This window comes from Podarcis raffonei, chromosome 1, assembly GCF_027172205.1.
Source record: "Podarcis raffonei isolate rPodRaf1 chromosome 1, rPodRaf1.pri, whole genome shotgun sequence".
NCBI classification, from domain to species: domain Eukaryota; kingdom Metazoa; phylum Chordata; class Lepidosauria; order Squamata; family Lacertidae; genus Podarcis; species Podarcis raffonei.
The window spans coordinates 99,869,225-99,882,936 of record NC_070602.1 but is presented as its reverse complement, the minus strand read 5'-3'; the positions used below and the strand labels follow the sequence as shown (position 1 = coordinate 99,882,936).

The window sequence follows — 13,712 nt, the reverse complement described above, 5'->3', positions numbered from 1 at the left end:
TAATGTTTTAACCTAAGGACCACTTCCTTGGGTAATTTCAGTAATAGCAAAACAGCATAAAACAACAGAGGTGCTGCCAAATCCCATCCAAACAAATTGTTCACCAGATCTGAGATGTTTTTTGTTCAAACATACAGTGGACTCTAGAATTGCCATGGAAATAATCTTTGCACTTCTAAATATTTATTTATTTGTTATTCATTTCATAGACAATCTTTTATCCCAAAGGATCTCATGGCAGTGCACAAAGTAGCATAAAATCAACATGTTAAACACAGAGCATTAGTTAAAAAAATTCAACCTTCAAAAGAGTTCAGTAGCATTTTTAAACCCAGCCTATAGCCCTCACCCGAAAGCCAAAGTGAAAAGGATGTTCCATAATTGTGGCACAATCTCCAGGAAGGTCCGACTCTCTTACATCACCATATAGCAGGCTATACCTTTTGATGAGAATTGCGTGTTTATAAGTTATATGAATTAATTGATAGATACATCAATTTGCCATTTTCATTTTTGTAATGACTGGATGACATTAGTGTGTCTGTAGTCTAGATACCTGGCACTGCTGGATGACATCTTCAAGTACAGCACCTTTTAATGACTACTTACGGACCACCACCATTGGGTGCCTCAGAAACTTCTAAATTGCTGGAGGAAATAATTGGATATTTGCAGAAAACTAAACATGTAATAGCTGTTTATAAATGTTTCTTAGAATGTTGCGAATTGGACATTCAAAATCTTAGAGATGAATGGAATAGAGAGTTGGAGTGTTCCATTCAGCTCAATCAATGGAAAGTTGCTTTAGAAAAATGAGAATGATTCAACAGAGGTAGATATTTTGGGTATTTTGGACTCCACAGCACCTTTATAGGAAGAAACTGGCTAGTTCAGATAGATGTTGGTACATCACCAATGCTGAAAATATCTCTTTGAGGTATATGATATGGGGACGTCCTGTGGTGTCTTCTATTTGGTCAGAAATTATTGTTTGTTTTAACTTTGTCTTGGAGAAATCCTTGACATTTAAGAATGCTTGTACATTCTTAAATTATTTCCCTGTGATGGACATCTAAAGGGGATTCTATGAGCCCATAAACGATAAGACTAATACTGCTGGACTGGAAGGACAAGCATCCACCATCTACTAATCAGCAGTCTAAAGATCTCACTGCTCTTTTTACATCTGAAGGCATGGCTTATAACTGTCAATTTCATTTCGTCAAATTTCATTTGACTATTTCATTTGACTTAGGAATGCTTATACATTTAAATTGGGAATGATGGGAAAATGTTATAGTTAGTGACAGCTGGTGATGTTTTATCTTTTTCTGTTATATTTCCAAATGAATATTCTTCAAAAAAAGGGGGGGGGGGAAGGAAAAATAAATAAATTGCAGCTGGGCAGAGCAACCCTATGGATCACTTGCAGTGTGTTGGGGGCAGGGAGCAGCCACCACATCCATTGTTCAGTCAGTTCATTATAGCCAGGGCCAAGGATAGAAGGGCACCTATTCTTTATTTGGACTCACTGCAATGGGGGCCATTGGCAATGGGAGTGGAACTGTTTACATTAACCCTAGTTTGGCATAGATCTGTGCTATTCCAAAGGACATGTCGTGGGAATGATGGAATTGGCTGTAGCCATGCCTGCCCTGACATGTCCCACATGCACAAATGTGCAGTTTACCATCCACATATCACTGGACCTCCAGTCCTGTGGCTGTCCATCTCCTCCAGTGAAGCAGCTCTGGCGGGGGGGGGGGGAGTCCCTAAGGGTTCCTAACCAACCTCAAGATAGGGATGACATGGCTCTCTGACTCTGTGTATTACTATTTGTCACAATATTCTGATATGTGTAATATATTGTAGTCCCAGAATGCTGGCTGAATTGTTTGAATGCAGTCAAGGAATAAAGAACAGATTCCCCACTCAGTCTTACATGAGAACTGATGTGGTCCTCTAGAAAGTATATTGAACTAAGTGGCCTTGGGCATGTGACTTTTTCCACATTAGTTCCCTATCTGTAAAATTGATATAATAATGACTTACAGTGTTGCAAAAATGAATAAGATTATTAAGACTGCTATGTAAAGGCAGAGCCGGTAAATACCCCCTCCCCAAGCATGTATATCCATCCATCATGCTAATATATGAATACTTGTTACATTCCTATTTATGTTTTATTATTGTGCACAGTTCTCTGTTTTTCCCCCTGGAGGTTTTCAATATGAGACTGATAGAATAGCTATAATAAGATTTGCTGTAATTCTTGAAAAGTATTCCCCCTCCCCCCGTATAAACCTTGGCAATTTCCTTTAAAGAGATATAAGTGTGCCCTTTAAGATCTGAATATGAAAGTTTACCCAAAGAGGCAAAGTCCAAAAGAAAACAACAATGAAAATTCATTTAAACAGGTTCCCCTTCTTTTCCGTTTCTTTTTTGCATCTGGGGAGTTTTTACGGTCTTTCAAATCCTCGAGTTCTTTCAATCAGAAGATGCCTTAAAGGGACAGAAGGGCTTAAAATATGCTCCATCCGTCCCTAGTTGAGAAAGATACATAGAAAGGGAGGAAAAGTCAAACAACAATACAAAAAGCATTAATGCAGAGAACAGTGGGGTCTCTTCCCTAATTTGACTTTCTCTACAGGTGGTCTGCAGCTGTATCCAAACAGGTTACAGTGTTGCCTTCTCATGAGGACTACAACAAAGTGGTGTCTGTATTCTAAAGAATACATTTCATTTAGTGGCACAGAATGATTCAGGTCTAAAAATAAGGGGTTGGAGGGAGGGAGAGAAAGCCTTTTCCAGTATAGCCTGAGGTAACTGCCTGCACCAGCAGAAGACAGTAGCGCTCTTGTTTCACTGCTGTGCATGAAGATAAAGGATATCAGAAATCTACTTCACATGACTCACTGAGGCCTACTGCCAGCCCATAGCTGATTCATTTTGTTTGTATCCATTTATACTCAATTGACTACAGCAAAAGACTAGACCAAATCAATAAGCGATATTCTGTGTGTGTGTGTGTGTGTGTGTGTGTGTGTTTTCCATTGGCTCTCTGAGGTAAATCAAGTGAGCCTTCAAGACTGACATTTCCTTTTGTAGCGCTGAATGTCAGAATCCGCACTACAGACCTGGGAAGTGACGAGGGAAGCACATTTAGCAACAGCTTTTGGCATTTAATTCTTGACCTCTAATGGAGAGAGGATATGAATAAGTTCTAGTACAACTGACACCTCCAAGAACTGTGGGTTCAGCTTGCTACACTTCCAAAAGCTACAAGCAATAGCACTAAAGACCAATAAAACTTTCAAAAGCTACAAGCAATAATACTGAAGACCAATAAAACATAGTATGAGACCATGCCTCTTTTCAAGGAGTTGTAAGCAACATGGCTGACTGTATATTTCTCTACCAAATGCTTAAATGTCTATTGCCAGATGACACTGGAATAAGCTCCAGGAGTTTATCTCTTTGCACATCGGGGGAATTAAAGTTTGTAGATAAGCCCATGAAGATGAATTTTTCAGTCAGAATAAGGTAGATGAGGGATGTTCTAATTAGGAATCCTAAATGAAAAATTGCCTTCAGCTTTTCAAGTAGGTTGTTTAAAGAAACACAGAAAAAACACAAATAAACAACATTTGGGAAATGGCTAGAAACAGAGGACAGAAGGAAAGAAACGAGATACAGATTAAATAAAAACTGTTTTAGTCAACAAAGTATAACCCAGGGCTTCCACATTGCAACACTTTTGTGTAACATCCCCAAACAACATTGCCACAGATGTCAGGATATGCACCTTTAGAATCCACTGCAAAGAAAGAGGGTGCATGGATATAAATAGCAATGGCCAACTAGTGGAATTGCAAGACAAATCTGCTTTAAAACTGAAACAGAACCCAGGCATTTATGCAATAAGAAAGGCAACAGAAAACAACAGTGTCAAGTGCAGGATAACAACAACTTGACGGTTCTGACATATCAGTGCCACACAAATTTTGTGAAAACAGATCAGGATGATTGTTCAATACACTTTGGAAAAGACCCAGAGCTCTTGAAAGCACAGAGTGGATTCTCCCATAAGCAACATTTCAGGGGCCACATGCACAAAAATGAAGAATTTCAAATCGTATGGAGAATTAAGTCAAAAGAGAACAGCTCTTAAACAAAGGGAGAAGCAGTTAAAAGGAGTTAGGGTGTTTACTTGGCCAGGACTTCTGTATCAATGCACAGATCCCTTTTCCTATCATGTGTAATCTTAGAAGAAGCTTAATATGACTTTGTCCATTCAGGGTGTGAGTCTTGAAAGATCTGCTCCCTTCCTTACAGCCCTTTTTCCTTCTGGCCTGGAAGGGCAGGCTCTGACTGACTCCAGATACAAAAGCTGTGGCTGCTTGCAATCATAAAAAAATCATGCTGAATGGACTCTTGGGTTGGGGTACTATTTAGGGTTTTGTTTGTTTCTTCTATTGTTACTGCGATTATACCTGAAGGAGCGTCTCCACCCCCATCATTCAGCCCGGACAATGAGGTCCAGCTCCAAGGGCCTTCTGGAGGTTCCCTCACTGCAAGAAGCGAAGTTACAGGGAACCAGGCTGAGGGCCTTCTTGGTGGTGGCATTTGCTCTGTGGAACAGCCTCCCATCAGATATCAAGGAAATAAGCTATCTGACTTTTAGAGGACATCTGAAGGCAGCCCTGTTTAGGTAAGTTTTTAGTTTCTTGTATCTTTATTTTTGATCTTATTATGATTTATGTGGACATTGCTCAGTTTGGCCGTGCACTTTTTGATGTGTTTTATTTATTGTTTATGACTTGTTTTGCTATGTTTATAATTATGACTTTTTTATCTTGTAAGCCGCCTTGGGCATGGTTTTAATGATGTATGTATGCATGTTAGAACATATAGCCAGCCAATGGAACTAGTTAGGAGATTTGTGACATGAAAGGTACACATATATGTATATGCAAATAACCTTTTTAAACTAAGACCTTGGGTGTTGTCTTGATGTTTGCACAGAATATGACAACATCTAAATTACCCTTCAAAGCTGAGGTGATATTGCAACAGAATATCCAAAGGTTGTTGAAGAAGAAACTCTATAATTTGATATTGTGTGGTGCAGTGGTGTTGAGAATACGTATATATAAATTGTGAAAATATCTAAGTATACTTGATATATGGGTATGGTTAGAAAAAGAATACTGGGACCTTGCAATAATGGAAAAGATGGCATGTTCAGTCATAAGAACATAAGAGGGCCCATCTGTCCACATCTCCTGTTCTCACAGTGGCCAACCAGATGTCTATGGGAAGCTCACAAGCAAAACCTGTAATTAACTCCCCCTGCCCTGAGTGGGAAGGGGAGGCTGAGGATGAACTTCATTCCCAATCTGAATCCAGACACAACCCTAGAGTCCAAGTCAAGGTGGAAAGCTCTATTCGGAAATCAAACACACCAGGCTTGTTGAATATGGGTAAAAAAGAACAGGAAATGGTCTAGTATATTCATACTCTCAAACACACATGACAAACTTCAATGAAACTCTTCTCTATATGAGATTAACAGATGTTCCCCATTTTTCTCTATCTCAGCAATTTAAACTACTATCTTCAGTTTTCAAGCCTAAGATACATTATTATAGGATACATCATAATGATATACTGTATGTTCATATACAGTATCCCATACAATGACTAGTTGATTTATAATTCAGATCCAATAAAGGGGAAAATTGGTTTTAACTGATGATCAGTGAAATAATAAATGCATTAAAATGTTTGAAAAGAACATCCTTTTCTAGCAGTCATGGTGACATAATAAAATTAAATATGGATATCAGATAATGACCGTTATTATTAGGCAAGGGAATATAAATGGGGTTTGGAAGGCAATCGTGTAGATCAAATAAAGCCAAAGAACAATGAACAAATAAAGAAAATAAGCTTATAGAAATTAAACAAAGTTTAAAATTTTGTGATGTGTGTATAAAATCGAAATATAATGCTACTGATTTTGTTCTATACTCTGAATTAGCTCCAATGTGAGAGTTGTTGCTGAAAACTCCTCCATGTATATTGTATTGACAGTATACCTATTTTACTGTGTGGGCAAATTCTGAACTCTTCAACCATTTTCTAGCCTGAAAAAACACCTTGGAGATACAGAATACTAAGTGGATTCAGAACTACATGATAATTTTCAGCTGAATGACAGTATACATCAGGAGTAGGGAAATGGATCTGGCTAGCAGGTCAGATCCTTACCTCCCCCACAGATCAACTTTGACAAGTCGGATGGGTCAGTCACATGACCTAATTATGGCATTAGGTGACTAGCCTATAAAATATCCTCTAAAATAGGATAGTCATGACTATCCTATCATGAAAGAGTTATCTGAGAAACCTTTTAGTCATGAAAAGTATCTTACTGCAATCTTATGGTCCCTGGCAGGGTGTCCAGGAGCCATAGGACAAATTTGATACTCCTCTCCAGTGTCGGAGATGGAGGTCCTAACTCTGGAAAGGAATATTCAATGTCAGATTTTCACTGGCAAAGTCTCCCAAATCTCTCCTTCCCTCTTTCCTCCCATTTCCCCAAATGGGATGGGGAAAGGGGGGTGGGGTTAAAACACAGAAACAAATGGAGGAATAAATTATCATTCTTTTGCTCTGCTACCTAAAGCCCAGATATGGTAATCAGCTGCTTTTGGATTTCATCACACACCCTTACTTTAGGGCTACAGAACTGAACACATAAATTTGTGTATAGTACAAATCCCTATCCATGTACTCAGTTGTTGTTGTTGTTTAGTCGTTTAGTCGTGTCCGACTCTTCGTGACCCCATGGACCAGAGCACGCCAGGCACTTATGTCTTCCACTGTCTCCCGCAGTTTGGTCAGACTCATGTTTGTAGCTTCGAGAACACTGTCCAACCATCTTGTCCTCTGTCGTCCCCTTCTCTTTGTGCCCTCAATCTTTCCCAACATCAGAGTCTCCTCTTCTCATGAGGTGGCCAAAGTACTGGAGCCTCAGCTTCACAATCTGTCCTTCCAGTGAGCACTCAGGGCTAATTTCCTTAAGAATGGATGCGTTTGATCTTCTTGCAGTCCATGGGACTCTCAAGAGTCTCCTCCAGCACCATAATTCAAAAGCATCAATTCTTCGGCGATAAGCCTTCTTTATGGTCCAGCTCTCACTTCCATACAGTTATTTTCACAAATTTTATACTTGTCCATTTGTTACTTATCTAGCCAGAACGTAATGAAATTCAAAGCATCTTATAATGATGGGAACAATGTTTAAAAAGGTGGATATGGTTTATGTACAAGATCTTATAACAAGATCAGTAGTTACACTGAAGCCCAAACTTGTTATCAAATATAAAGAAATTTCTGCAATATTTTATGGCACAGTAGAAGAGAAGATTGCGGGGCATCCACACTTGGTTTATAAACTAGTTGGAAGGCAGGGGCAGCAGAATGATCTTGCAGCAGCAGAGTTGTTGCTGTCTACTGGGAGTGAGGCGACGAGGATGCTGGTACTCTGTGGGAATGCCATTGGCAGAGGAGGATTGGCTTCCTGCTGGCTGCTACTGAAACAAGTGTTTTCCAATACTTTATTTCCACTCAGACATACTTTGTTTATTTTCTATATTTGTATGCCACACTATAACCAAGTTCTCAAGGCACCTTATTTCCCAGTTTGCTAATATTTCAATTTATTAAGGAGGAGGTAAAAGCCCAAGGAGAACCTCAGCACATTGTACTAAAAGAGAATCAGGAACCAGAAGTGAAAATTAACATCAGCATTTCAAATATATAACACCTGCCCTTTCATATTATGTTTTGAAATGAGACTGGATTTATTGGTGTACTGGAGATAATGCAGCAAAGGAAAGAAGGTATGCCTTATTCCCTTGATTGTGCAATAAACTTAAAAAAACCTAACTTTTATTGCACTGTCTCCTTCAGAAATATTTGATAACTACAGCCATTGATCATACCACTGGTTTAGTTATAAGTGTTTAATCTGCCAGTACTAGAATGCCAATGATTTCCTGGTAAATCTACTTGATATTGGAACCTACCTTCCTTTACTATACTAAGGGTGCAATATATATCTAGTTTCCTGGGAATAAGCCCCAGTGAATTCAGTCGGATTACATTTGAATAGACATGTGTAGCATCGTGCTGCAAAGCAACATTTATTTTGAAAAATATTAATATGAAGTGTACAAAGAGTATACACAAGCTGGTGCCGAATGTATTGCTCTGCTTTCCTTTGGACCACATCAGTGAGGCTGGGGGGGGTTGTCTTCTGGGCAGCCCAGGACCTCCATACACACTGCTCAAGCTTTGTACCCCAGGGAGGTCACTTCACCCCTCCTAACATAGTGGTTTGACTTCAAGGAGGCACACTCATTGGCTCTCGAGACAGACGAGCCTCTTGAATTTGCACAGCATCACATTTCTACATGTGTACACCCATATATTATAGGCATGCCCAGGTATTTACCTGAATACATGATAGGTTTAACAATTAAGTGTGGTAGTAAAGGTAAAGGTAAAGGGACCCCTGACCATTAGGTCCAATTGTGACAGACTCTGGGGTTGTGGCACTCATCTCGCTTTATTGGCCGAGGGAGCCGGTGTACAGCTTCCAGGTCATGTGGCCAGCATGACTAAGCTGCTTCTGGCGAACCAGAGCAGCACACAGAAACGCCGTTTACCTTCCCACCGGAGCAGTACTTATTTATCTACTTGCACTTTGACGTGCTTTCGAACTGCTAGGTTGGCAGGAGCAGGGACCGAGAAATGGGAGCTCACCCCGCCACGGGGATTTGAACTGCCGACCTTCTGATCGGCAAGTCCTAGGCTCTGTGGGTTAATCCACAGTGCCACCCGCGTCCCATTAAGTGTGGTAGGGGCATGTATATAAGCTCCACCTCCAGTGCCCCTTGCCATGTGGGCTCCTCTTCATACCTTTGAGCATTTAGGGTTCAGCTGAATGCAATTAGAAACCTTCCTGCAGCGAGGAGCCCTGTCTTATCACAAGGAGTCTTATCTGGGAGTTGGAACCTTTTTCAGATATCTGCAATTAATGAACAAAGATCTGAAGAAGAGTTGGGGAACAGTTTAACCCTTTCTGTGTTCAGGCAAAAGCCTGAAGATACTGTCTCTTCTTGGACACCATTTTCCTTTATAATCACATTTCAGAGGCAATCTCACATTTTCTGGTAACATTTTGGAAACCTATAAAAAATGCCCCTTCATGATTTTAACAAGATTGACACATGTCACCCTGTGTTCTCATATCTAAAATTACTTTGCAAAAAAATAAAGAAATATGAAAATTGGCAAGAAATTGTTCCATCAAACAGTTCCCTTCTTTTTATAAATTGGATGGTCAAGATGTTAACTTTGATTACATCTATTATCCGAACACTGGAATGATAGCATAAAATTGTCTAGATATTCCCGCCTTTAGATTTTTATTTAAGTAATAGCACTTAATACTAATGGTGATATTTAGTTGAATTGTAATATTTTTTTTAAAAAAACTATACTTTAGTTACTAGTTGATGCTCTCAAAGCACCAGTCAACAAGGATTTTGGTAATTCCTGAAAAAGGTTGCTTTATATCAGTACTTTGTTTCATTATGCATGTTCTTTATTAAATGATAATATTAAAGAATGTCAGACGAAGAAGAATAGTTACCAAAATCCCTTCTATGTGATACTATCAGTTGTCTCTGTGCCTTATTATTTGGTATTGTTTTCAAATTGCAGCCGTTTTTATATTCATAATTTATTTAAGTGGCTGCACCAGCGTTCCAATCCATTTGTCAATTGGTAATTTATAAGCTATCGTAAACATTGTTCAATCAGCAGATCATATTTACTCTGAGAAAAGACTATTACATGTCATGGAATGATTTTTGCACACATACACACACAGGAGAGTTCTTTCTGATATGTTATTATTTCTTTGTTTGCTGAGGCTACATACATCAGTAACTAAATGCCACTGCGAATTTCTATGCCTCCTTCATCAATCAAAACGGATCAATTAAAGACTAGTGAAACTAGATCAAAACTCCAAAGCTGTATGGTCATATTACCACTTACATTATTACTAAAAAGCCACATCTATATTCAAAACTGAGATACTATAACCCCTTTGTCATTTTCCAATAAAAAAAGCCCATACCAAATAGGCAGAGCACACCGTAATTAGCAGCTGGCAGAGAAAGCTGTAAATCTGTATGAGTTCTGAACGATTTGCTTACATTGTTGCTTTGTTGACAAATGATGCTGTACATGTTAATGTTCCTGAAATGTCCCCATTGCACCTGACGTGCCAATAAATGCCAGCCAGCTGTATGAATTATGGAAATAAGATTTTTGTTTATGAAGGTATCCCAGACATTTATTTTACTGCATGCCTCTTGACAGATTTAATGTCTGGAGTTACATTGAGAAGATATTTGCTACCTGACAGAATGGATAATGAAAACTTTAGAGCTCCCCTTTTCTTAAAAAAAAAGACAGTGTGTGTGTATGTGTGTAAATATATATATATATATATATATGCGCGCACACACACATTTTACCTTGTGTCTACACATTTTACTCTTAGTATAAACCCTGAATATTTTAAATGAAAGGAAGCTAAATTGTTCATAATATACAATAAATTGGATGTATCGGTACTGCAGTATATAACTAGATGAACACTCTCTACAAGAGCTACTAAAACAAAGATAGTCTATACAGTGTTATCTGTTTTTGTAATAGATGACTTTCCCTCCTATCTATGCACAGTATCTAATCTGCATGCAACAATGCTCAAACTTTGGCATCCTTGAATATGGTAAAAAAATAAAGCTAGTAAGAAATTTATTTAGAAGAATAGCTATAAAATGTATATCCACATGCTTTGACAAGCTAGAATGAATGTATTTATGAATAATGAATACTGCACCCACTCACAAATAATATTGAAAATTAGCTTAATTCACAATAAGAAATCCAATCAATGTGAAGTATTCTTTAAAAATGCATGCACTGAAATGATAAGCCTTGAAGTCTAGGCAACTGACAATTACTAAAATAAAATAAAAAGTCAGCTTTTAAAAACCTTCATTCTCAAGCTCATAACTTGTATGTGTTCAGAATACTTTGATAATTTGAAATAGCATGTAAAGACATCTTGAAATATCTTAAGATAAGAGAGATCTTGATGTTCTATTTTATTTTGCAAAGTTGCAATGATTGGCAAGTTGGGTATAGCATGATAAATTATGAACTGGCCTATTTGGTAGACGAAAACTAATTTTTCTCTTCTGTTCAATAGATTCCATATTCCTCTAATACAGGAAACTGTTCCTCGTTGTTGAGATGCTGCAGGGAGGGAGGTGAACAGAAGAACTGTAAGATAAATAACATACATCTATAAAGCTTACCATCTTTGGGAAGATGTAGGACCAATTGCTACATTTCCCCAGTGCTCACATGGTAGTGGAAAGGAAAAGTGTGGCATCCCAAATAATCATGGGCCTATGTTTTCCTCTTCTCCCTCCATCCTTTTGATATCACTGCCAACTTTTTGAGTTGTAGTTCTCTTTGTATGTTCTTGAGCTCCCTAAGTTCTCCTAGCTCTCAGTTATCCAGCCTCTGAGACATGGGAAGCTCAGTCATATTTCAAAGAAAACAAATTTATCTAGAACAGTATATGAAACTTGAGTGGAATTACTAATATTTAAATATATGTCTCTGCTTCCACTGAAAATACATTTGTGTGTGTGTAGGTCTGCCCTGTTTACGTCGGGTCCAGTCCCACCCATTACAATATAGCTCCTGACAATTTCCCAAGAGTAATATGGCCCTTATCCCTCCCAAAAAAGTTTTTCATCTCTGGACTACACTAACAGGATTTCAGGCAGGAGTCTTTCCTCACCCTAATTGTAGATGCCAGGGATGGAACCTGGGACCTTGAAATCTAGTACAGTACTCTACCACTGAGCTATGGCCCTTCTCCAAACATTATCGAGGTCATCTGTCTTGGACCTGGTCCTTACCAACAGGGAAGAACTGATCAACAAAGTGGAAATACTCAAACTTGGGAGGAAATAATCCTGTCCTCCTAGGTTTCAGAATACATAGGCAAGGGGAAGCTGAGTGTAGTCAGACGTGCACCCTAAACTTTAAGAAGGCTGATTTCAAAAAGCTTAAGGAACTATAGGGTGAAGTCGCATGGTCAGAAATACTCAAAGAGAAGGTAGTCCAAGATGGATGGGAATTTCTTAAAGGTGAAATATTGAAGGCACAAGGCAGACAATTCCAACAAGAAAGAAAAGTGGAGGGTACCTAAAGAAACTCTGGTGTAGCTGCATAAGAAGCTTACAGATGAGCTGAGATGTCAGAAAGGAATGGATAATAAATGGAAGAAAATATAAATGAAGGAAGAGTTTATACAAGCAGCCAACAGCTGCAGGGAGATCAGACAATCAAAAGCTCAGAATGAACTCAAGCTTGCCACAGAGGTTAAAATCCTCCCCCCCCCCCGGCTATGTCTGAAACAAGGGAAAGAACAAGCAAGTTGTAAGTCCCTGGAATGGGGAGGATGGAGAAATGCTACTGGGTGACAAAGAGAAGGCTCAACTGCTCGTCACCTACTTTGCCGCTGTCTTCACCCAAAAGGAAAGCAGTGCCCAACCTGACAATAGCATAATAAATGATGTAAGGAGGGAGCTGCACCTCAATACAGATAGGAAAAGAGGTGGTAAGGGAACACCTGGCTACTTTTAATGAATTCAAATCTACAGAGCCTGATTAGCTGAACTCAAAGGGAATAAAGTTTATGGATGTAGTCTCTGAGCCTCTTTCTATAACCTTTGAGAATTCTTGAAGAACAATTGAGGTCCCTGTGGGCAGGAGGTGGACAAATGTTGTCCCCAAATTCAAAAGGGGGGAGGGGAGAAGACCCAGGTAACTACTGACTAGTGAACTTGACTTCAGTACTAGAAAATTAAACAGCTGGTATGTGAGCACTTAGAAAAGGATGCTGTGATTACTAAGACCCAGCATGGGTTTCTCAAAAACAAGTCATGCCATACGAATCTTAGTTACTTTTTGGGATAGAGTTACAAGCTTGGTGGATGAGGGAAATGCTGTGGATGTAGAATATCTTGATTTCAGTAAGGCGCTTGACAAAGTCCCCCAGGATAATCTTGCAGAGAAGCTGGTAAAATGTAGACTGGGTAATATAACTGTAAGGTGGATTTAGAGCTGATTGACTGATCAAACCCAAAGAGTGCTTACTAATGGTTCTGTGTCATTCTAGAAAAAAATGACGGGTGTCACAGGGTTCTGTCCTGGGTCTGTTGTTGTTAAACATCTTCATTCATGACTTGGGTGGACGTATTGAGGGGATGCTCATCAAATTTGCAGATGACACCAAACTGGGAGGGGAAGCCAATGCCACTGAAAACAAAATTTGGATTCAGTATGACCTTAACAGTTTGGAGAACTGGGTTGGACTAGATGGCCGTAAGGATCCCTTCCAACTCTACAATTCTATGACTCTATGATTAACAGGACTAATGTCTAAGAGGTCACCCCAATTTTGTGACCTCTTAGACATTAGTCAAAACCACTGCTAGTTCTGTCCTTTCTACTTAGCTTTAGATTACAATAGCAGT

General features: G+C 39.0%; 1 protein-coding gene across 14 annotated transcripts in view; it reads right to left on the bottom strand.

Annotated features, from left to right (window-relative positions):
* ARHGAP15 (Rho GTPase activating protein 15) overlaps positions 1-13,712 on the bottom strand; it is a 371,887-nt gene that overhangs the window by 80,539 nt on the left and 277,636 nt on the right. The window contains exon 14 of one of the 14 annotated variants that reach the window (XM_053406162.1): positions 1,763-2,543. The exons of the other annotated variants lie outside the window; for them this stretch is intronic. Coding sequence (XP_053262137.1) covers positions 2,488-2,543 — 56 coding nt within the window. The 3' untranslated portion in view covers positions 1,763-2,487. Of the gene's footprint in view, positions 1-1,762; positions 2,544-13,712 lie in introns of those variants that run through there. 14 annotated transcript variants of the gene reach the window in all.